The sequence below is a fragment of the Thunnus thynnus genome, chromosome 23 (genome assembly GCF_963924715.1).
Source record: "Thunnus thynnus chromosome 23, fThuThy2.1, whole genome shotgun sequence".
Taxonomy (NCBI): domain Eukaryota; kingdom Metazoa; phylum Chordata; class Actinopteri; order Scombriformes; family Scombridae; genus Thunnus; species Thunnus thynnus.
Window position 1 is genome coordinate 6,712,723 of NC_089539.1, and position 22,621 is coordinate 6,735,343.

General features: G+C 40.4%; 1 protein-coding gene across 2 annotated transcripts; it reads right to left on the minus strand.

Annotated features, from left to right (window-relative positions):
• Window positions 1–1,252: 1,252 nt before the first annotated feature.
• On the minus strand, window positions 1,253–18,975 carry scaf11 (SR-related CTD-associated factor 11). Of its 2 annotated transcripts, none has more exons than XM_067582076.1 (15): window positions 18,791–18,975; window positions 10,705–10,751; window positions 10,352–10,497; window positions 9,762–9,845; window positions 8,306–8,385; window positions 8,084–8,160; window positions 7,966–8,003; window positions 7,773–7,846; window positions 7,183–7,308; window positions 6,577–6,677; window positions 3,662–5,875; window positions 2,954–3,285; window positions 2,641–2,814; window positions 2,409–2,528; window positions 1,253–2,094 (listed from the first exon to the last, which is right to left on the minus strand). In XM_067582076.1, exons 2-15 carry the CDS (start codon window positions 10,721–10,723, stop codon window positions 1,999–2,001), a joined length of 3,681 nt encoding a protein of 1,226 aa, XP_067438177.1. In that variant the 5' UTR covers window positions 10,724–10,751; window positions 18,791–18,975; the 3' UTR covers window positions 1,253–1,998. The 2 variants fall into 2 exon arrangements, with proteins under 2 accessions (XP_067438177.1, XP_067438174.1); XM_067582073.1 differs by having other exon boundaries at window positions 8,084–8,163.
• Between the last annotated feature and the right edge of the window lie 3,646 nt (window positions 18,976–22,621).

Here is a 22,621-nt window from a genome sequence, read left to right on the forward strand (position 1 = left end):
GAGGAAAATATTCACATTCTGAATATTTCTGAGTATATAAAACTAACATTTTTTGTAGTTACTCTGAGCCTTGCACATAGAAAAAGTCATAATTTGGGTTCATAATTATTCTCCAAGAGCAGATTAACAGGGAATCTCAACAAGCATGACTGGAGTGTTGGATTAAAATGAAACCGTTTCCTCTGGGTTGAACATCACTTTTCTTTTGACAAGGCTGCTCCCTGGTGGTCAATAGAGGACATGCCACAGCACAAGACGTTTTTATCATGATGTCTTCATCTCATCAGTCTTCATTGCCAGGCTCATTAGTCTACTGAAGTTTAATATGTTTGCAGAAGATGATGCCAGGAACTTACATCGGTTAGCTTCTTCATTGGTGGAAAGTAACAAAATACTGTTAATCAAACACTGTACTTAAGTACAAATTTGAGGCACTTGTATTTTTACTTATTTGATGCTTCTTTATACTTCAGCTCCACATTTCAGAGAGAACTATTGTTTGTTCACTACACTACATATACCTGACAGCTAGTTACTTTAATGATCAGGACTCTACGTAAACACATCTCATAAACTTTTAAAATACAATATATTGTTAAAGATTTAAGCAGAGGTTCCCAACCTTTTTGGCTTGTCTCTCTTTATGAAAAAGCAGCACAGTTGGCACGCCTTGACACATTTCAGATGTCTAGAGCTGCTAGCAGCTTCATCAAAGAGACATTTTCCCCTTAAACTCGTGACATGGTTTCATTTAATTAACTGTACACGGCCCAAAAGAGTTAAAGAGTGTTTAACTTTTCTTTCAAAAGAGAAGATCAGCGGAAAGCCCAAGAAATTAATACAACTTTGTGTAGCACAACTTTTTTCTTCTAACATTATACATTAAAAGTTATGCAACCTACTGTACATCCAGCAAATGGAAACTTTTACATTTGCTATTGTAAACAGTTGGTTTACTTGGAAAAAGAAAAGGGGAGCCATAGTGGTGCAACTGGCAACCAAAGACGGATAGACACTGTAACTGCATCAGCTCAGCAGAAACCCCAACGGACAAACTCATTACAGTACCACCCATTGTTTGAAAAGTGATGAAGATGAAAGGCCTCCAGGAAGTGCAGAGCAGAAACATCACAACAAAGATGGAGACTACATTAAAATGTACCCCCAGAGGAAGTAAATTCCTCCATGTTTAAAGTCTAACATGGAGGAGTTTCCTTCCTCCATGAGAAACCTTAGACAAACACACAGCAGATCAGGAAGCAGCTAATTTATTTCACTACTCTCTGGATACTTTGCACAGTTCATGTTCACGCATTGACATTTATTACACATTCAGGCAGGGTATGGGGTTCATTTCACCTGATCTGTCCCCCTGGGACCTGCGCCTTACATTACACACTCACTGCTGATTGGCTGTCCCACTTTGCATCTTCTCAACCAATCAGGGCCCTGATTACAATCACAAGCATCATTGGGCCACTGAGATTAATAAAGGCAATGCACTGTTTTTTTAAACTAGGCTTTCATCTGAAATATTATATAATATTTAAAAAAAGAACATTGACAATATTCAATTAATAAGCAATGCGATCAGGATGCCATATAGGAGAAATTCCTCGTACCAGCAGGCAACCTGGGAGAGTCTCTCCTCTACATGAGCAAACGCTGTTTACTGAGCGTCGCGTTTTAGTATCAACCGTCCCACCCCCCCCACGCTACCCTGCACTCCTTACAGTAGTTCCCCAAGTCACATGATCTATGCAAAATAAAGGGCTCTTGCATTACAATTTCTGATTGGGTCATTCTTTTTCTAACAAAATATGAAAATCTATAAAAAAAAATCTTCATCATTCAAGAAAAGGTAGAGATATCAAAAAAGAAAGTATTGGCTCCCTGTCGTCTTTCAGTTTGGAGGCCAAATTCCAGCTAGAAGAAATTGCACTTGAGCAGCTGAATGGGTCTGTGAGGGCATCGCCACGCCAGCAACAGAGCAGGATTTTATTTCTTGCGGGCATGTTTGTATTTGTCCACGTAGGCCTTCACCAGGTTGGCCACCTTACTGGAGTTCACCTCACCGCTCTTGCTGTGACACACCTGGAAAAAAAAAAAAAAAAAAAAAACAAAAAAAAAAGGATCAAACAAACACTTTCAGATTTACTGCAAATATGAGCTTCCAGCTGGGGAAAATCCTCATGACTTCCTCCTGGTGGTTATTACAGGATACACATGGGATTTTTGTGATGAGAAGCCTGCTTTTGTTAAAAAATTTAGTAGACAAGAATTTCAAGAGGAGAATCTGACACATATTATTGTAAACCATTACTAAAACGAAAAGCTTCACAGGTGTAGCAACAGTAACGGAGGATGGCGGGGCTTAGCGAACAGTCATTGTGTCAGAAATTGTGTACCTTCTCTACAGCTTTGCGGACAATCTCCTTGTACTCCTCCTTTGTGATTTCCTTCTTTTGGTAAAAGGGTTTGATGGCTGTTTTCACTTCATTTATAGCTTTTTCTTGGATCTGTTGTTTCTAGAGCAAGAGGAAGAGATCAGATTGTGTCAAAGACATTGATAGAGAAACAAAACGCTTTTCTTGAGAGATGGTTTGTGATGGAGTGACAGGTATAGTGGCAGCAGGTTACCTTTTCTTTTTTGGAGCTGTCAGCTTGAGCCCTGTTATGCTGAGCGGGCTGAGTTGTAGAGGATGGTAGCACCTGGCTGGCTGCCTGCTGGCCCTGGGTCGCCACAGCAACCCCAGCTTTGGTTGGGGTGGGAAGCAGGGCGGGTTTTCCGTAACCCACCATGGTGCTCGCCATCTGGGGCAAACCAGAGAATGTGCATGAGGAGTGTGAGAAAGCTATACGTTCTGCTGCAAGTTTGTATGTCGCTGTTTTCAACTTCTTTATTCTAGTGACAGTACAGAATTTAGTATCTTCACATCCTAATGCACCATACCTGTGTTGTATGGCCATCAGGCTGAGCTGCCGCTGTCTGGCTGCCCTGCTGCATGGGTGGAGGTGGTGGGGGAGGGGGTGGGAGGCCCTGAGCGCCGACAGCGGGCACCTGAAGCAGTGGCACAGCAGGGTGGAGGTGCACGGGGACCTGAGGAGGCATGGCGTATGGTGCTGCAGGCTGCAAGCTGACTGGCAGGGCTCCTCGAGGGCCCTGCATGGGGTAGTGATGATGAAGAACATTCAGCTGAGGAGGATGAGGAGGCATCATGTTCATCACAGGCACCGGAGCGTTACCCGGGACGGCCTGAGGAGGAGGCTCGCTTTTAGGGGGATCTGGAGAATAAGGAAGACACAATAGTAGAATCAAACATGTAGCCTTTTATTAAAAAAAACTGAAGCTGTGTAAGTTCAACATTTGTGAGACTTTCAAGAGGAATTAATTAACGTCAAAGAAAACAGTTTCATCTTAAAATCTAATGCAGCACAGTTGCCTGGGGTACTACATACTTCTAGCCTCAAAGAGACCAATAAACTGAAAACATGACTATTCTGTGTATCTTAGAGGGAAATCTGGTTGATTTATTGCTTGCTTTTTTAACATCTCTATATTGTCAAGCAGTAGCAGTGGTGTTTTTGCAGTGCTGATAAATAACTACACACAAAAGCCTCATTTTCACAGCTGCTGTGTGAGAGTCGGTAGGATTTTGACCTGCTGCTGCTTGCTCCTCCTCTGGTCGGTTCCAGCCTCCTGGTCCTCCTCTCTCCCTCTTGGAGTAATAATCCTGAACGTCTGCAGGTAGTGTCTTCCTGACGGCCCAGCTGGATGCCGATGACCAGCCTGACCGGTCGAGCATAGAGTCACCTGCCTCCGACTCTTTCCTCCGGCCACCACCGCGGTTCTCGTTGAAGCGGCTGTACGCATCGTTCCCTGAATTGTTGCCTGTACCTGAGAAGTTGTTTCTGGGCTGCCAGCGGTTATCGGCCGTTTCCTCCTGCTGGTTGTAGAAGCTACGGTTGCCACCTCCCCGTCCTGCGCCCCGGCCGCGTTCAAACCCTCCACGGCCCCCACGGCCCCTTGACTCTCCCCTGTTCCCGCGGTCTTCCCAGCGCGAGCTACCACTAAAGCCAAAGTCCCGGTTCCTGCTCTCACCTTCACTACGAGTCTTTTCTGTAACCCAGTCGGGGTTATCCGACCAGCCCTGGCGATCCGGTGATGTTTCTGCAGGGACACCATTTTCAAAGCGGCCAGCGCCTCCATGATACCTCCGTCCCTCACCGCCAGACCCACTGCCCTGCCCCGACTTCCACCCGCTCCTACGCTCCTTCCTCTGAGGAGACTGCTCTCTGGAGGCTGGCCGTTCAGGGCTGGGCCCTCGTCTGTAGGATCTTGTTCTGGATCGAGACCTAGACCGAGACCGGGACCTGGATCTAGATCTAGATCTGGAGCGGCTCCTGGATCGCCGCCTCCTCCTCTCACGGCTACGGTCTCTCCTAGAATAGTCTCTCTCACCATCCCGGTCCCTGTCTCTTTCTCTGCTCCGAGCGCGGGAAGAACGGCTGGAGGGCGGGCTGCCATCACGCTCTCTAGACCGCGAGCGCGAACGTCTCGATGGATCTCGTCTGGAGTCCCTCTTAGGTGACCAGGTGGAGGTTGGGGAGTGGAAGCGAGATCGCCGCTGCCGGCCATTCTTCCGCTCTTGACTCCTCTCTCTCTCCCGTTGGTCCTTGGTGCTCTCGTCCTTGGTGACTTGGCTTGCAGAAGACGGAGGTTCTGCAGCAGCTGGGTCAGCGCTCTCTTTCGATAGTTCCAAAATAGGATCGTTGTCATGCTCACTCATGGGTGAACTGCAGTCCATAGGGACAACATTATTGTCATCCTTGGACGAACTGTCATCCTTGATACCTTCCCCAGAACTGTCAACTACTGAAGGCTCTTCTGATCCAAGCATTTTTGTATCACTGTCCTCAGAAGCTTCTGGTTCTTCTTGTCCAGCAGGGGGAGAACCAGGCTGTGGAGAGTTCTCACATGATTCAGTCTTCACATCCTTTGGAGATTCTTCATTGTTGCCTTCTTCTGACCCTGCACATATCTCCATTTCATCATCCTGCTCAGTCTGCTCATCACAGTGTGGTGACATGAGGTTCTCCAACAATGCGTTGTGAGAGTCGGAGGGTGACGGTGACCTCTTCTCAGACTCCTTATCTTCGGAGGAAATGGGGCTGGCTTGCTGCTCTTCCTCCCTTGTGCTCTGGTCACCCTCAGATGAAGCGGGGCTGTTAGGAGCAGAGTCTGGGGGACAAGACAGGTAGTCATCTCCCTCATCTGGTTTCTGTTCCTGTTCATGTTCATTAGATTGTTCCTCATCACTGCCCTGTCCCACATCATTGCTTAAAGGTCCAGCATCTCTTTGCTCATCAGCTGAGTTGAAACCATCCTGGTCTGCATTGAGGCTTCCTTCAGCATCAGACTGCTGCTGCTCTGAGTTATTCATCTCCTGCTCCACTTCAGTTTTGTCTTCTTCCTCCTCCTTCTCAGTATTGTCACCTCCATCACCCTCTTCTTCTTCACTTACTGCTGGGCTGCTAACCACTTCAGGGGAGCGCTTTTTTCTTGTTGTGGCTTTCCGTTTCCCACTGGCCTTTCGGTTTGTTACCTGTCTACCCTTCCTCTTGGCTGGCACCTGAGAAGCCCTGCCTGGCTTGGTGGGCTGGCTGTTGGACGAGTCAGAGTCTGACGAACTGGACTGTGGTGGTGATGATGGGTCAGACGCGGGAGTCTCTTCCTGGGTTTTACTGTTGCGTCCAGATCGTCTGGATGGTCGTGACTCAGCTTCTTTGGTGGGAGCTTTGGAGGTTGAGGCTCGGCCACCTCTCTTCTCTCCTCCTTTTGGACAAGTGATGGCGCACACTACACCCTGAAACACTGTAGAAGACAAACTATATAAGATATACAAGACCCCAATTGTTTTTAAAGACACAATCAACAATTTTCTGAAAGTCATGATGAAATATACACTTTGTGTCACAGTAGTATCACAGCAGTGTGTGGGAGCTGTGATGACTAAAGAGCTGTTGAAATAACATGAATGAAAGGTAACGTCTAGTGGGAATCACTGCCATCGTAAGCAAGCTGAGCTAACTAGCTTTCACTTTCCGAGTGGAACACAAACTTAACGGCACGATGGGTCCTTCCAAATGTAGAGGGTAGGTTATACAGGGTTATGCTCGTTTCCAAAAATGTCTTTATCGTCTTTTGAAAAATGGAAAAATACGTCAAAGCAGCAGTAATATTAAGAGTTTATATTCCCTTATACAAAAAGAGAGAAGAGTTCAAAGATCAGTTTCGACTTAAAAATCTTATTAAACATTTGCCCTTGAAGAGACCTACTTGCAGATAGGATATAGATTTTTGGAAATGACTTGCAGGTATTTTACTCTTGTTTTGTAAGACACATAAATGTGAACAAAATGTCAAACTGTTTAAATACTTCTTTTTACCATTTGTTTGTTTACACACGAAACCACAAAGTGTTTTTTTTTTTAATCTGCCACTATCATATTAACAAAATTAAAACAATTAATTCAAAAGGATGTTGACATAAAAATCTGTCAGACATGACTCACCAAAATGACCAGGGCCAAACAGTGAACTGGAGGTAAAGGGAGATGAGCACAGTCCAAATGGATACGGGCTGTGGTTCCAATTAGTGGGATGGAAACTCTGCCTGTAATCAACAAAAAGGTAAAGGCTTTGTCAGATTTTAGCTCGGTGACTGAATTAGTAATTAACTCTTATTCATTCTTTTGTAATTTCATTACAACTTTACATTGTGTTTGATCACTGTGACAATTAAACATATCTGGGTAAGTACGGTTTATCCAGTGTCCAGTTTGGATGGATGCTGATTGCCGTGCGTGACAACTGGACACCACGATCTACACAAAAATAAGCATCTATAAGACTTAAATTGCAGGTGTCACTAACAAAACTACAGACTGCTTTAGTCTGAACCAAAGCACTACAGTCTCTGTGGCGCAGTGTTTCCCTACAATTAGTGCAACTCATGTTCAAATGTTCTATGAACTGGACTGTAGAAAAGAGGACAGAGACAGAAAAAACTGCTTCCAACTTGTTTGGTATGAACATTGGCCTTGGAAGGGTTATTCACATAGAACAGGAGCGACAGGAGTGAACAAAGCCATATTAGTGGTCAGTTGGTATTTCATTACCTTGAGGTGCCATTAGCAGTGATGGGAGCAGCAGGAGAAAGCCACGGATTATCTTGTGCCTGGGGTTTGCACTGTTTGAACCCAGTGTCGTAGGGTATGTCCTCTGTCACCCACACAGGCTCTGAACTGCATGAGGATGAAAACAACATATGAGTTATTTATGAAGGACTCCCCAAGTGTTAAAACATACATTTAAGCTGTAAAAATATAATCCAGTTAGTTTAATCATCAAATGTTATATCCCTCCTAAACAAGATGCTGCAGATTTAGTCTGTTGATCACATTTAATTATGTCAATCTTGGACACTAATAGGAAATATACATGCAGCTGGTAGAGTGCACAATTTGAAGTAATGTGCCTTGCACTCCAGCAGGGGGCTTTCTTAGAACGCACTGTTCCCGCACTGTAAACAAAACTGTTGTGTTCTCTTTGATAAGATAAAAAGCTGGCAACTAGCAAGACTAGCAACTAGTGCGGAACAGATAACCATCATACCAAACCATCTTATTTCAGATACACCAACAGTGTGTTTCTGTATTTATCATAATTAATCATAATACAATTATTAATCAAGAGAGGTGTGACTTACATGTCCTGTGTCGATGTGGTCGTTAATGAGACACAGGGAGACGGTGACCAAGCACAGCACTCTGTTCCTCTCACCTGGACAAAATATGTCGAACAGTGATGAGATTTAACACTGAAAACATGGCATGAAACTAAAACATGTGCCACTAGAACTGATGTACATGGGAAAATGGAAAAGGAAATCAAAAACACACCTTTTTTCTGCTCAGTGAAGAGGGGTCGTCATTGTTACCTGGAAGGACATTTAGAGACTATTAGACACTGCAGAAAAATGCTTGTTGGTCACACATACTTAAAAAGTTTTTAACTTACATTTCCTCACAAGTCCTTTTGTTTTGGAATCAGCCGCCGTCTCCACCTTTTGCCGCCTCAGTCTTCTCCCAGGCTTTCTTCTGGAGAAGAAAATAACATCTAAATTGTTCTCAAATTGGAATCCAAAGAAGTTGCTTTCATAGTCAAACAGTTTATTAGGTTATCATCTTCTGTCTCTGTAAAGTCTTTTGAGACTAGCTTAAGTAAAAAATTGACACTCACTTGAGACAGACTTTTTGTTCAGGGTTTCTACAGCAGCAACTCTCAGCTTCAGGTTCAGTCGCTAGCTTCCTGACAGGAACCTTGAAACAACATGGATAGAAGCACATTTAGTTTGGGTGTTAAACATGTTTTTAATTCAACATTAAGCTCAGGTGCTTGCACAGAGTGACTTACACTGAGTGCAAGAGGAAATTAAAGTGATATTTAACCAATAACCATCCGGCATGCCCTGTAGATATAAAAGGTGGCTGCTAAAAGTTTGTAGTTTGCTTCTTCATGGCGAACAAATGCTGTCCTCAGGTTGAATGACCAAAGCCTTGGATAACCTTTGGGTCAGACAAGGGTTTGTGTGCTTTACTGACAGCTGATGTGTGTCTGACATCTTTGACAGACAGATGACAAACTTTCATGTCAAGGTTACAAGTTATACGAGGTTGTATTGTAGTTGCAGGGCTGAAATGAGTCGATTAATCAATTGATGGAAGATCAATCTGCAACTATTTTGATAATTGAATAAATTAATTTAAAAAAAAAAAGTAATTTGTCAAGAAATAAATGCCAAATATTCCTAAGATACTAGGGCTCTCACTTTTTCAAAAAGTCAAGTTCCAATGAATTCGAATTTTTTGATGCCTCCGCTGCCTCGCGGGTGAGTCTTCACTTTTGTTATCGCTGTAGGCGATAGGCAAAGTTGGCAAACAGCCTTATCTTTGCTGGTAATTTTGCCACCTATGGTATCACCCCTAAAATACTTCCACACACTGCTTCTCAGATGCTTCAGTGTCGTGATTATCCAATCAGCACGGCTTTGCTTGCTTGTGTCCTGTCCATTTTATTTATTAGCTTAGTGTACTAATAGGTTTACGAGCATTCAATAGGTCAAGCTCATAGTGAATTTTAAGGACAACCCCGACTGGATAAAGACAAACTACTTCAAACAGTCTGCCGCATTTATAGTCTTCTTGAATTCAAAGAGGTCATTACAGTTTGAATATTTAATTTTTTTCCCTATGTTTAATGAGAGTTAGAATTTCGAATAAAAAGTGACAGCCCTATTAGATACAGCTTCTCAATTATTTGCTGCTTTTTTTCTCCTCTGTTTAAAATGAAATGCAAAGTTTTCTGTCTACAGAGACAGCTGACAAACCACATGCTGACTGGTATATGCACACAGGAGAGCGCCTTAATGAGAACATCTTTTTTTTTTTTTGCATTTTGCCTTTATTTGATGACAGTGAAGGTCAAGAGGTGGACCAGAAACACGAGGAGAGAGATGGGACTAAGGACGGCCTCAGTGATAATAACTTTTTCATTGCAAGAGGAGAACATATAATTAACAGTTGAACTTTAAAATTAAGCTTTTGGTTTAGTGTGATGGATTGCCTCTCTGTACTCTTTATTATACTGGACATGAATGAACAGCAGTGATGGCAAATGGCTTCTTCTGGAGACTGACCTGCACACAGCTGAGATTCCCATCCCATCTGTAAACATTACTGAAAGGTCTTCTATCCACCGGGCACGAAGGAACCATCTGCAACTTTGGTAAAGAAAACAAGAAAAACATCATTAACATACCACAGTAACAGGCACACATCAATTCATGCTGGTCTAACCGCTTTAGTCTTTTCTACATTGACATTAATTACATTCTGGGGGAAGATACTAAATGATATTTTGGCATGGAAATGATCAAATTTAATTAAGTTTATTGGCAAAAGGCCGAAATCAGTAATGGCCCTTAAACCACACTAGTTGAATTTTAAACAAAAGCTTTCAAATATATGTATGTGAGATGTAAGAAAAACATACAATTTATGTTTTTTTGTGTCAGTGTAGAAATTCCATGTTTCAACCATTTTTATAAGCCACCAACACACAATAGAGATCTATAAAACTGTTGTAAACATAATTACACCCCGAGATAATGCTCTTAAATCCAAATTGGCTAAAAACCAACTCCCTACTTCTGTATCACTACCTCACACAGACGTAATCACATCGTTAATGGAATTATAAATTTAACACAACAGCGTTGACTGTCACCTCTGCCCATGTGAGGAGGCATCTGAGGCAGAAGACATGGCAGCAGCTGTCAGGCATGGCAAGCTCGCCACCAGCCAGAACGCCCAGGCAGATGGGACACCTCTCCGCCTCCTCAGCATCCGTCCCATCAGGAGGGCCCTGGCCGCCTTAAGACCCAAGACAATAAACACACATGAGTTTTTATTCATGACTAATCTGGTAAGTAAGAAGTAGGAATGTGTGAGTAAAGTACAGAAGTGCATGCTGATGGGAGGACATTGTTCATGCAATATGTATCTGAACATGTAGCAGATGACCAGTTTACTGTAGAAAACATGACACCTAAAACATAACTGTAATGAGTTAAGTCTCACCACTTCCAGCTCCAGTCATGTCCAGGCCCGGGCTGTCCTGATCACCACTACAACACAGAAGAGATGGTTGGAAAAATTAAATGTTGGTGTTGTTAATACAAAAGAAAGGAGGACAGCTTATTAGGGGAACTATGTTAGGTATTTCATTCTAAAGTTGCATAATCAGCAGCAGATAAAAATATGATAAAATTGTTTTTTTCTCATAAAATGCTATTTGTCCAAACATCAAGTCACCAAATAATCTATGCAATAAAGCAGGATAAAAAAAGTAGGTGAAACAAAACGTAATACTTTTAAGATTGTCATGTTTACTTTTCCATTAGGCAGGGCACAGGAAGCCATACCTTATTTTAAAAAGGTATACCGGTATTGATTCAGGTGAAGGCACACATTTTTGCAATACCTTCTTCAAATAGTATTTTGTCATTACACAATTCAACTTGCTAAAACCTTTTAAAAGTAACTATATAACAGAATTAGCGATCTAAACTTAACATATTTCCAAAGAAAGTAACACAATTTCATTATTGTCTTATTTATTTAAATCCTTGGATAACACGATGATGGAGAACCCTCATTTACAATGGTGCTGAGGTACAGATACACAATAAGAGCAGACACAACTAAAATCACCAAAGAAAGCTAGGAGGTAGCAATTGGGGAAGAATACATGGTACATCAATTAAAATCAAGGTAAAATTAACTATGCTAAAAGGTAAAAGGGCAGGAATTGACAATGAGACAAATAAATAAATAAAACAATAAGAACAATTAAAAGATTAAAAGCAGTAACAATTACAATCAATAAAATTAGCAATTAAACATTGGAATTGACTCAGCAGTATTAATGAGGTCAACTTTTTTTTTAAGCATATTCCAAGTATGTGGGGCACAGTAACAGAAAGCAGATCTTCATGACTGTATGAATTGTTGGCATCTGCAGGGTGAGCCATGTCTGTGAGCGGGTACATCAATCCCAGAAAGCAGGGCTGAGAGATAAGGGGGGTGGGAGGGCTTCTGTAAAATAGCTTTGTAAATAAATAGGAGCAGATGCTGATCCCTCCTCGCTGACAGAGCAGGCAAGCCAGTTTTTTGATATAGTAGGCGATGGTGTGTCCTATAACTATCTCCTGTAATGAATCTTAATGTGGAGTGATATAGTGCATCTAAAGGTTTGAGAGTGGAACTGCCCACTCGCCCATAAATAACATCCCCGTAGTCCAATACAGAGAGGAAAACTGCTTCAACAATTCTTTTTCTTGTAAATAAAGGAAAACAAGATTTATTTCTAAAAAGAAAGCCCGATTTCAATATCAGCTTTGATAACAAAATGTCAATATAGACTTTAAAGTTTTTCATCAACTCAAATACCTGGATATTTATAGTATTGCACTCTCTCTATTATGGTGTTATTAAAAGAACAAATTTCAAAACTACCATAGTAGAGTGGTGGCATGAACAGAATCTGCACAGGAATAAAGGACCGTGTCATCTGCGTATAGATGAAATTTGCAATCGTACAATGAAGAGGTAATATTGTATATATAAACACTGAATAAGACTGGTCCAAGAACAGAACCTTAAGGAACTCTCTTTGTAATGGGGAGAAAAGAGGACTGGATATTACCTATCTTGACACACTGGGACCTGTCAGAGAGATAATTCTGAAACCACAGGCAGCTAACTTGTCAAAACCCAAAGAAGAAAGCCAGAGTAAAAGCAGAGAGTGGTCAACTGTGTCAAAATTTTCAATTAAATCAATAAAAATAGCAGTACAATGTTTTTGGTTATTGAATGCTGAGACTATATTGTTGCTAACTAAAGAAGCAGCAGAAATAGTGCTATGCTTAGGCCTTAAGCCAGACTGAAATGGAGTTAGTATGGAACATGTGGATAAAAATGATTTCAACTGTTCATTAACAAGTATTTTTGCATGACAAGATAGTTTTGAGATTGGGCAATAATTATTAAATTCAGATTTGCTACCACCTTTGTGGAGAGGAAGAACATAGGCAGTCTTCAAAAGTGTAGGAATGATGCCAAAGGTAATGCTAAGATTGAAAATATGAGTTATATATTTAGAAATTAGCTGTGCTGAGAATTTCAAAGCAAATGGTTCCAGTTTGTCGTCACCCGTTGATTTTCATGAATATTGCAGAAGGCGTCAGCTACCATCCCACTGGAGAAAGGAGACAAAATAAGGGAGCGGTTTACCTCAGCAGTAGTATTATGGAAGCATGTTCTTCCACACAACTGTTGGGACCAACACTAACTCGAATAACTGACAAGATGCAGCAAAATGATTGTTAAAAGCAGTGCAAATTGCATGGCTATCAATTATCTGAGGAAAGCCATTAACAACATAGGCAGGTAGAGGAGTGCTAGAATTGTTTGCAGTAGATTTGGCCATTTTCGGGAATTTACTGGGGTTATAAGAGGAATTAGTAAAGGAGTGCAGATCATGGTCAGTTTGGGCTTTTCTGACAGCAACTGTGCACTTATTCCTCAACTGTCTAAAGGCAAGCCAATGACAAGGGTCTGGTGTGCCTAGCCAGAGCCCATGCTTTGTTTCTGGAATAAAATAAGGTAGAAAGCTCAGCAGTGAACCAGGGAGTGGAGCTACATTTTGTTCTTGTCTTTTTTTTTTTTTTTTTAAAAAGTGCATGCTTAACTAAGACTGAATTTAAAACATTGGTTAAATAACTTAAAGCTATTTCAGGATCAGGGATTTTGAGAGTGTCAGTGATTGGACTAAAGTAAAGGTCATGTAGAAAGGCCTAGTAATTAAAATTTTTATGAGTTTCTTCTGACCACTATGTGTGAATGAGTCTTCCTCTGTCTCACATCTCTAAGGCAACAGTCAGGCAGTGATCACTAACAACAAGGTCAAAAACACCACAGGCAGGATATTTCCCTGGTCTGTTTGTTAATATTATAAGCCGGTCCAAATTGAGATCACCAAGGATCATCACCTCATGATCAATCAGTAGCGCAATTCAGCCAATTTTTCCTGGGCTTTTGAAGGAAGAGAAGGAGCTCTGTAGACACCGATTACTATTACTGAATGATTATGCCCCAGATCAGTTTTCAAGGAAAAAAATTCAAAATATTTAGAAATTGAGACTGAAGTCAGCTAAAGTACAGAGAGAGATGATTTTATATATACTGCCACACCACGTCCTTCACCAGCTCTATCTGCTCTGACAATATTAAAGCCTCTAAAAGAAACAGTTTGATTATCAATCAATCAATCAGCCAAGTCTCCGTTAAAATCATAACATCCAGATGAGTTTAAGATAAGAGGATACTTAAATGATCATATTTGTTATGACTTAGCAAAATACTATATTTACATGTAAGAAACCAAAACCACTTCTAGTCTTAAAAACCTGTGGATCAAAGTTTAAAGTAGCGTCTTAAGTGACGAGTGCAACAGAAGACGCCGATTTTAGAGCTGAGAGAGCTGGCTTCAGGTAATTTTGAGGTTGAACATTTACAGTGATTAGTTTCCTGGGACGTGCACCAGATTGTTTGACTACAAATCTCATAGGGCATCTATAAGTGATTATCACAGGGATGTGAAAATGTCTTTGTTTGGTCCAAGCCCGATAGAAAAGTTGCCGGTGTTAGATGTGGAATCAAACAAATAGGGACTGGTACCAGAGGGACATCAGTCTCTAACAGACCGGTCATTTCCAGTCACGAAAGTTGCGGGGTGGCATGGTTGGTTTCTGTGAGGAGCACATAAGCCGAGGACACCATATGATAAATTGGCAAATAGCATCTGACCTCCAACTTTGTTCGGGTACTTTTTAATCTGATTAAAAAGTAAAAATAAAAAGGCAACATGATGTAGCAAAGCACGTCATTCATGTACGGCAGCTGTTTGAGTTCATGTTGTTATGCGATAAGGTTAGCTAACTTAAACATGATGCAGTTTGAGGCAGGTACCGGCACTGGAACCCCTGAGGATTTCATTCCAAAAATAGTGCCTCATCAGTGTTATGGAGATGATTCGGCTTAAAAGAAAATAACCGACACTACACAGAAGAATATACTTTGCAAGAATTGCAAACGATGCGTAAAAGCATAGGGTGGCAACACAAGTAACCTGTTTGCACACTTGAAAGCTAGCCATGTGAATGACTATGGCAACTGCATGAAAGTACAGGTCTCAGCAATTCTAGCTCCAGGTGCATTACCAAAATCTACATCCAGAGTGACACAACAATATACTAAGTACCTCATAGCCTTAGAGAGTCCACAATGTTCACGTTGGTGTCACATAGATAATTATTTAGTCATTAAATCAAAAAATGCTTGCAACCACTGCCTGTTTTGAAGAATTACAAGATAACTCTAGCGTGTGCGCGCTAGAGACTGTCCAGGCACTGCACTGCCCACGCAGTTGAGTTCTGCCTTTTTCATTCTGTCAACGTCACATGCCAGAATTTTCAACAAAGGTGGCAGGGCGGCCAGTAATACAAGGTTGAGTTAGATAGGCAGGGAAAACCCTGGGTTTAGTGCCAGTTGTGACGTTGATCATTCCTATTGGTTGGTTAGTAGACATAGGTCGTAGCAGCAGTCACACTGTGAGATGGTTATCCTAAATTTGTAGGGCTGTAATCAACCAAAAAAAAATCTTTGTCAACTGAAATCGAACATAATCTTCAACTAACCGATTAGTCGCTGACAGGGGCGCTGGATGTAACAGGACAGAGTGCACAGTGAACTCAGCAGTCACACATTTCTCCGTTCTCTATTTCTGTTTTGCGTCTTCTGGTTAGGCTAACCCATTGTTGCTAACGTTGGAGCTAACCCCCTTCACCTTTTGCAGCACTTGAGGAAACAACAGATGTTACACTGTAGTCTGTACTGTACATTTACTGCCAGACTGACAATTTACTGCTAACCTTTTCCTCTGCTCCGCTCACATCCACTGTCACTTTCCTGCGGCTCACTCTTTCCCACTCGCTACACAAACATACTACGCAATGCTCTATTCCTTACCGGTGTTACGCTACCAATAGTTTCCCAGGCAACGACACAGAGGATGACTCACGTACCGGAACAGCGCTGCAAAAGACTAAGCTATTGATTTCCAAATGAATGGATATTTGGCGTTATTTGTGACATTAAAAAAAATGGTTTCGGGCCTGGCGGGAGTTCTTGTTGTTATAATTATAGGAGAAACACTGGTTCAGTAAACGCTCAGTAAATGTTGAGTACAGTCTCCATTAGGCTGGGCGAGTTCAAAGTTGTGAAAACAACAAGGGTGTTTTGGATGAAAAATGCCACTGCAACATGTGGAACTTTGCACCGTGCATTATGAACACTGCATAGTATCCTACAAAACATGCAACAACTCACAAAATAAAAGTTAAACAACATTTCTTGAAAACAATATTCAACGTAACAAAAGTCTTCAGGAAATGTGCCTGATTAGTACTACGACACTTTCATTGGGTGAACGCAATCACATAGCAAATACAGTAAAAAATAATAATCAGTCATCAGAAAACTAACAATAATGGGCCTATAAAAAATAACAATTAGGCCTACTGATCGATGTGACTTTAGATTAACAGTTTTATTAGGTATTCAACAACGTGGTAGTCTTAGATCCCACAGTTAACCAGCATTAACATTAGTAACAGTTTTTTTTTTTTTATAAAGCAACATTTGACTAAGAAGACATGACATTTCAGTGCAAATTGTGTCAATATGTAATTTAAATGTGTACATTAATAAAATAATAAGTTTAACCAACTAGTTTTTCTGGTGCCGACTAGCGAGGGTAATACATATCCCTAGTACTACTGACCAAACAGGTAGAGCAATTTGTGGCTCAATCAAAACAACTAGAACAGTCACACAAATTCAGAAATGTTTCTCACTTAAACATAAGAACTGGAAAACAAAAATGAGCTACATCACAACACTGTGACAACCAAAATGTCAGATGATCTAGTCTTATGTCACATTATTGACTCTATTGCCCAGCTCTAGTGTCCACGTTCTCTACAAACAACAGCTCTTAATGCCACATTCCCACATATCAGAAATAACATCTGATTCAATCACAGAAGCCGACAGAAATATTACAAGATCAGTTTTCAAAAAAAAATCAATAGAGCATGGAAGCTGAAAGGTGCAGTAATCACAGGAGAGAGAGAGATCTGCTCATGTTATAAGGCTAAACCACATTTATGGACTGGAGCTGTCAACAGACAGTATTTCAGACAATTTCTGTACACTAATGTTCGTCAATTTGACCATTTTCATTAACACAAATTGTCAGAATTCAGCCTTACTCCTCGGATTGTATTCTTGTCAGGGCGGATAAGGATAAGAAAACTGTTCTGTTGCGGCACACACCACCATATAAAAGCTTACATCCACGTTTCACTCTAGACCAACATCAGCCCGTAGCTGACTCATGACAATCCCACTCTCTCTCGATGGCTGCTGTAAGTGTTATTAATGCTGTCTGTAGTTTACACATAAATAAATCCCTGCACTTACTTCACGATAAATTGTGAAAAGAATAAATTGAGAATCAAAGACAACATTTTTTGTGGCGAAACAACTGGATGATTAATCGGTTGGTCAACAGAAAAAAGCAACCTACAAGGATGTTAATAATTGATTAGTCTTTTCAGCCATATATCAAAGACAAATGGCAAACATTCACTGATTCCAGCTTCTTAACTGTAAGGATGTGCTGCTCTTCTCTTGATGAAAACATTGCAAATAAAATCTCTGTGGATATGAGACTCAAGGACAGGAACACAAAACAAGCAGAGTGAACTGTTGATGATGCTGAATTTTAATTATTATTAATTTATATTAATATTAATATTTGAAATCACAGCTGATTTTTAAATAATCTAATTTAAAAAAGCCAATATTAACTTTTTACAGGAAAATTTTAAAGAACTGTGACAGAGGTACTGAGTAGGATATTAAAGGTTGAAACTTGTCTGTGCTCTCTGCTGGACAAACGATATGGCCATACTGTTTGTGAATCATCTCTAATGTATCTATGGTGTTTCTGCACTGCAATTTCTTCTTACATTTCAGCTGACATATATGGTGATATGGTATGTCTACAACTTCTGGTATCTATTGTTGACTAGAAGTGAAAGTGAAATATTTTCCAATTGAAACTTTGAATCACTTTATCTAGCAAAAGTAACAAACGGTGGTGTAAAACCAATTCACAGATGCTGTTGATAAGATCAGTAATCAGGTGAACTTTGACAACTTTTTTTTTTTTTTTATAATCCCTACTTCTTGAGTGTTATCTTAACAGTCATGGGGGACAACCCTAACTACAGCATGCCATCAAGACTTCTATGACAGTGAACAGGAAGCCGCCTGCCTCCGATAACTGATCCAGAGCGAGCTTTGATCACTTTAATAATGACGATCATAAACATTTAGCAAAGTGAAACTCAGCCCAGAGCTTTGGTGTTGGGGGGAAACCGCAAAATCTCTAAATACTTAAAATAAACCAAAACAACACCGACAATTAATCTCAATCCTTATGCTCCAACTGTCACGTCAACTGTGTTTTCCGTTTACTCACAGACACCCATTTAACCAACACTACCGGCTAACTTATATGCCTGGAAGCCTCAAATGAGATAACAACACCATGTTACATTAAGTGGCGTGATTGTAGGGTTAACTTAATCGCATTTGCGTTGGCAGATAGATAACGCTACTTGTGAAAGCACGGCCTGGCTCCTGAAGACAGAAATTAGCACCAACTTGATCAACCAGTGCCAACACGACGGTGACAACACGGTTGTTGTTGGTTAGCCAGGCAGCTACTGCTAGCTAAAAACACAGCTACCTAAGAGCTAGCTGGCTGTTGTTAGCACGGCAGCAAACATGGCTAAATAGTGTCTAATATTAGCCTCGAAGATTGCACTGAAGGTCATAAGTTAGCCAGCTAGCTAGCTCGAATTTAGCTCAAAGCTAACTAGCCGCTTTGAACAACAGCACCTGCTTACGTCGCTTTAGCCCGCTAGTACTTAGCTCTAACGTTAGTTAGCGAGCGGCAACTGTCGTTACTCACCTTGTAAAGTGCTGCTGTGGCTGGTTTACACCTCCGAAACTGTTTTTAGTGCCCAAACTCTTGCTGTGAAATGCTGACGAATCGCACTCTCCGGTACTTGTTTATGGCTAAAAGCGAAGCGGAGCTTTCAGAAAGTCCCAGCCACATGTCTCGCGGTCTGGCTGAGAGTTGGTACAACTGGCGCCCCCTGCTGGAACCGCCGAGCATTACAGAGAGGACATAACCATTTACATTAAAAGACATAACAGCCATATGTGGTACAGCAGTAAAATTGTACTTAAATAAATGTACTGTCACTTTAGAAACAAATACTATAGTAGAGGTAAATGTCGTCATCAAAATAACAACCTAAAAGTATAAAAGTGGTGGAGAAAACTTTGAGTAGTCGAGATTTTTGTCACATATGCGTACAAGTACTTATAGTGAAATGTTGTTGTGTCAAACTCCCAGGCAGTGCACAATACAAGAAATTATAAAAGCTAAGCTAATATTTACAAAATCTCTGTCTATATCTATCAATGGAAGAGCCAACAATCAACAACAAAAGTCAAGTCAACAAAAGTGTGAACATGGTTGTAAAGTGAACAGTAGATAAACTGACAACAGTATTTAAATAGCAGTTGTGCAAAATATACAAAATATAGAACTACTGATGAGAGCATAAGAGCATAAGAATGGTAGAGGAGTAAACATGGTTATAAAGTGAACAGTACAGATAAGGTGGCCACAATATTTTATTAGTATTTAATTAGTGAGCAACTTCATGAGGTAATAAACTGCAGCACACTGCTGTCTAGTTACCACTTCTTCTTGATGCTTGATACTGTTGATTTGGCAAATGAATGAACAAATCAAACGTGTATGGACTATTAACTATTATGTCAAAAAGGTGAATATAAATATTGCTAGCATGTTACAATGTCCTTATGCTTTAATAATTCTAGCAACAAGTTAGCACACCTTAAATGTTAAATATCAATGAGCTGAACTGAACATTATGGGGTGTATTAAGAGATGATCCTAAGACCCCATCAAAGATACACATGGGTCAAGAGTTCCACATCCAGGTACATCTGTCTACAGTGTGATCTGACAAATAATCATGCACAATATAGACCAACATTTGAATAACCTAATAATAACACACAAGACATCTACATAGGTTCAAGGGTACATCAATAGACTCATGTAGGCTAATTGGGTAATGACGTGACATGTCATGACAAAAATAACAAACTAAATATTTTCACTTTTTTTCGCTTTTACTTACAGTCCCCCTCCACTCAAAAACATCTTCTTCTTCTTGTTCCTACAGTTGGATGTTTCACTGTGCAGAATGATGTATGTGCAGTGTTTGTTTTCATATTCATCTGCTGAAAGTGCAGGGTTTCTCTGTCCTCATTTTCTCTGAGCACAGAGAAATAAATAGTTTGGAAACCAATCCTTGTCGAATAATTAACTTACACAAGTGTGATGTGGAAATCTGAAGCCTCCAGTGCAGAAACACTGAGAATGAACTTCACAGTGAAATAGGAGACATCTTGTGTGCAGCAGTTTAACTTTTGGAATGAAATATATTTGCATGTTAATAGATTCTGAAATTTTTAATGGGGGAGAAGGAGTAGATGTCATTTTAAGGATTTTAACAAGATAATTTAACTTTTTTGTTGAAAAAGTATATCAGACACAAATTATTATCCAAAGTAGAGTATTTTATATACATCTTAAAACATGTCTGGAGAGGATCTTTAAATTTTTAATATCTATGAGCTAACAGGACATTATTGGGTGTAATAGAGATGGTTTTAAGTCCCCATCAAAGACACCCTTGGTTCAGGGTCAACAGTACCACATCCAGGCACATCTGTCTGTCAGGCCAAGATTTGAATAACCTAATAATAACACACAAGACATCCTCATAGATTCAGGGGTACATAAATTGACTCATTAGGGATGTGCAGAGAGCCCAGTATTTGTATCTGTATTTGTTGAGGCAGCAAAATTATTTGTATTTGTATTCATATTTGTATTTAAATAAAAGTGGAACAAGGCTTAAAAATCCTGTTTTTGTTTTTATTACACTTTTAATTTTAGAAAATTAAAGTGTTACAATAAGTGTTCAAGAATAAATTACCTTACGAAGGTGGTCCCCACACTGGGCCTCAAACTGGAGTCTCCCAGATTATAGACGACTGCTATAGTCGACTGATAGACGGAGCTAAAACTTTACTCATCGCCTCATTGCAGACAGACCTCTACCTATTTATACACCCGTAACACAGAGACAGCAAAGCATGTAACATGTAGGGAAGAACTTCAAAGCGATTAATGCTTTGCACTTTTCATTTATTGCCTATTTTTTACAACCCAACTTTGTGGAAAGGAGAAAGGGAACAACAGGTTATGGAGAGTCCCCTGAGAGCACATCGCTTGTGTCAGTAGCTCAGCTTTATCTCTGGGGAACACCCCCAACTCAAGGAGTGATGTCCAAAATAGGAAATGTGCGTCATGTAGCAGGTGGATGTGACTTCCCTCGTTGAGACCTGCTAATAGACGTAACAGCGGAGCAGAGGAGAGAGACTGAGATAGCGATGTGACCAACCTGCACGCTGGTATTTGACTTTTTTTCTTCCCAAAAACAAATCATTTAAAAAAATTTTTGTATGAAACAAATATTCCTAAAAAACACATTATTTGTGCTTTGCCAAATAACGTATTTGTATGCAGGCACACCCCTGTGACCCATGTAGGCTAATTAGGTAGTGACGTGACGTTTCATGACGAACTGAATATTTAATAGATATGTTCACGTCTTGGCTTTCACTTAAGTAAGATCATCTTTGATGAAATGTTGTCAGTTGTGTCCACATAAAATCAGCTAGGACAGCTAGTGTCAGCATGGTGCTGCCAGACGAGCACAAACATAAAGCCAGGGAGGTTTTACGTCATCTAAATGTGAGTGTTCACTGCCCTCCAGTGGCTACAGCAAGGAACTGCAACACTAACACAACAAAAATGCGTGGCTAACATATATTGTTTTGTTTGTACCATTTTTATGGATATAAATATGTACATGTAATTATTTGTGTGATTATAAAAAATAACAAGAGTAACACCAATATTAGTACAAAAATATTACTCACTTGTAATAGTGGTCACATTTAGGAACTTACAAGGCAGGACACGATAACTGAGTAACACTTCTGGTCAATACTTTCAAAATATCATTGTGTGGGACTGAAACACTTGCTGGGAGACAAATATAGTTGCTATAATTGTTTACTTTATTGCGTTACTTACCTTAAAAAACAAGATGGTCACACTGCAAAGTTGATGTTATTCATTAAAATGCTTTCTGGCTCCCCATATCAAAACGAAAACCTGACAGTAAAAATTAAGAAGGTGCTTTCTTTTGTCTAGTTTCACCATGCAAATGAAAGCATACAAAAGGGCATTAAACAACTGTTTACATACTACTGAAAAACATTCAACATTAGTCTTTTTAGTGCCAAAGTTCCTCTTTTTGTTACTATCCTTCCACCACAGCTCAACAGGGAAACACTGTCCGAGGAAACACAAAGAGGGAATCTGATGCTTAAAACGACTGTAAATCTTATATTTGTTTCAGTTAAAATGAGCAGTGATGGCTATGACTGAAAAGACAGCACAGGTTATTAAACCCAAACCTCAATGGCTAACAGTTGCTTTTGCTTGCAATAATTGGTTGACTGCAGAACCACCACAGATCCTCAGATTATTGCTTTAAGTATCCATCAAAAGTGACACAGAGCAGTTGTGGTGAATGCAGCAAGATCTCTGTAATGCATAAGA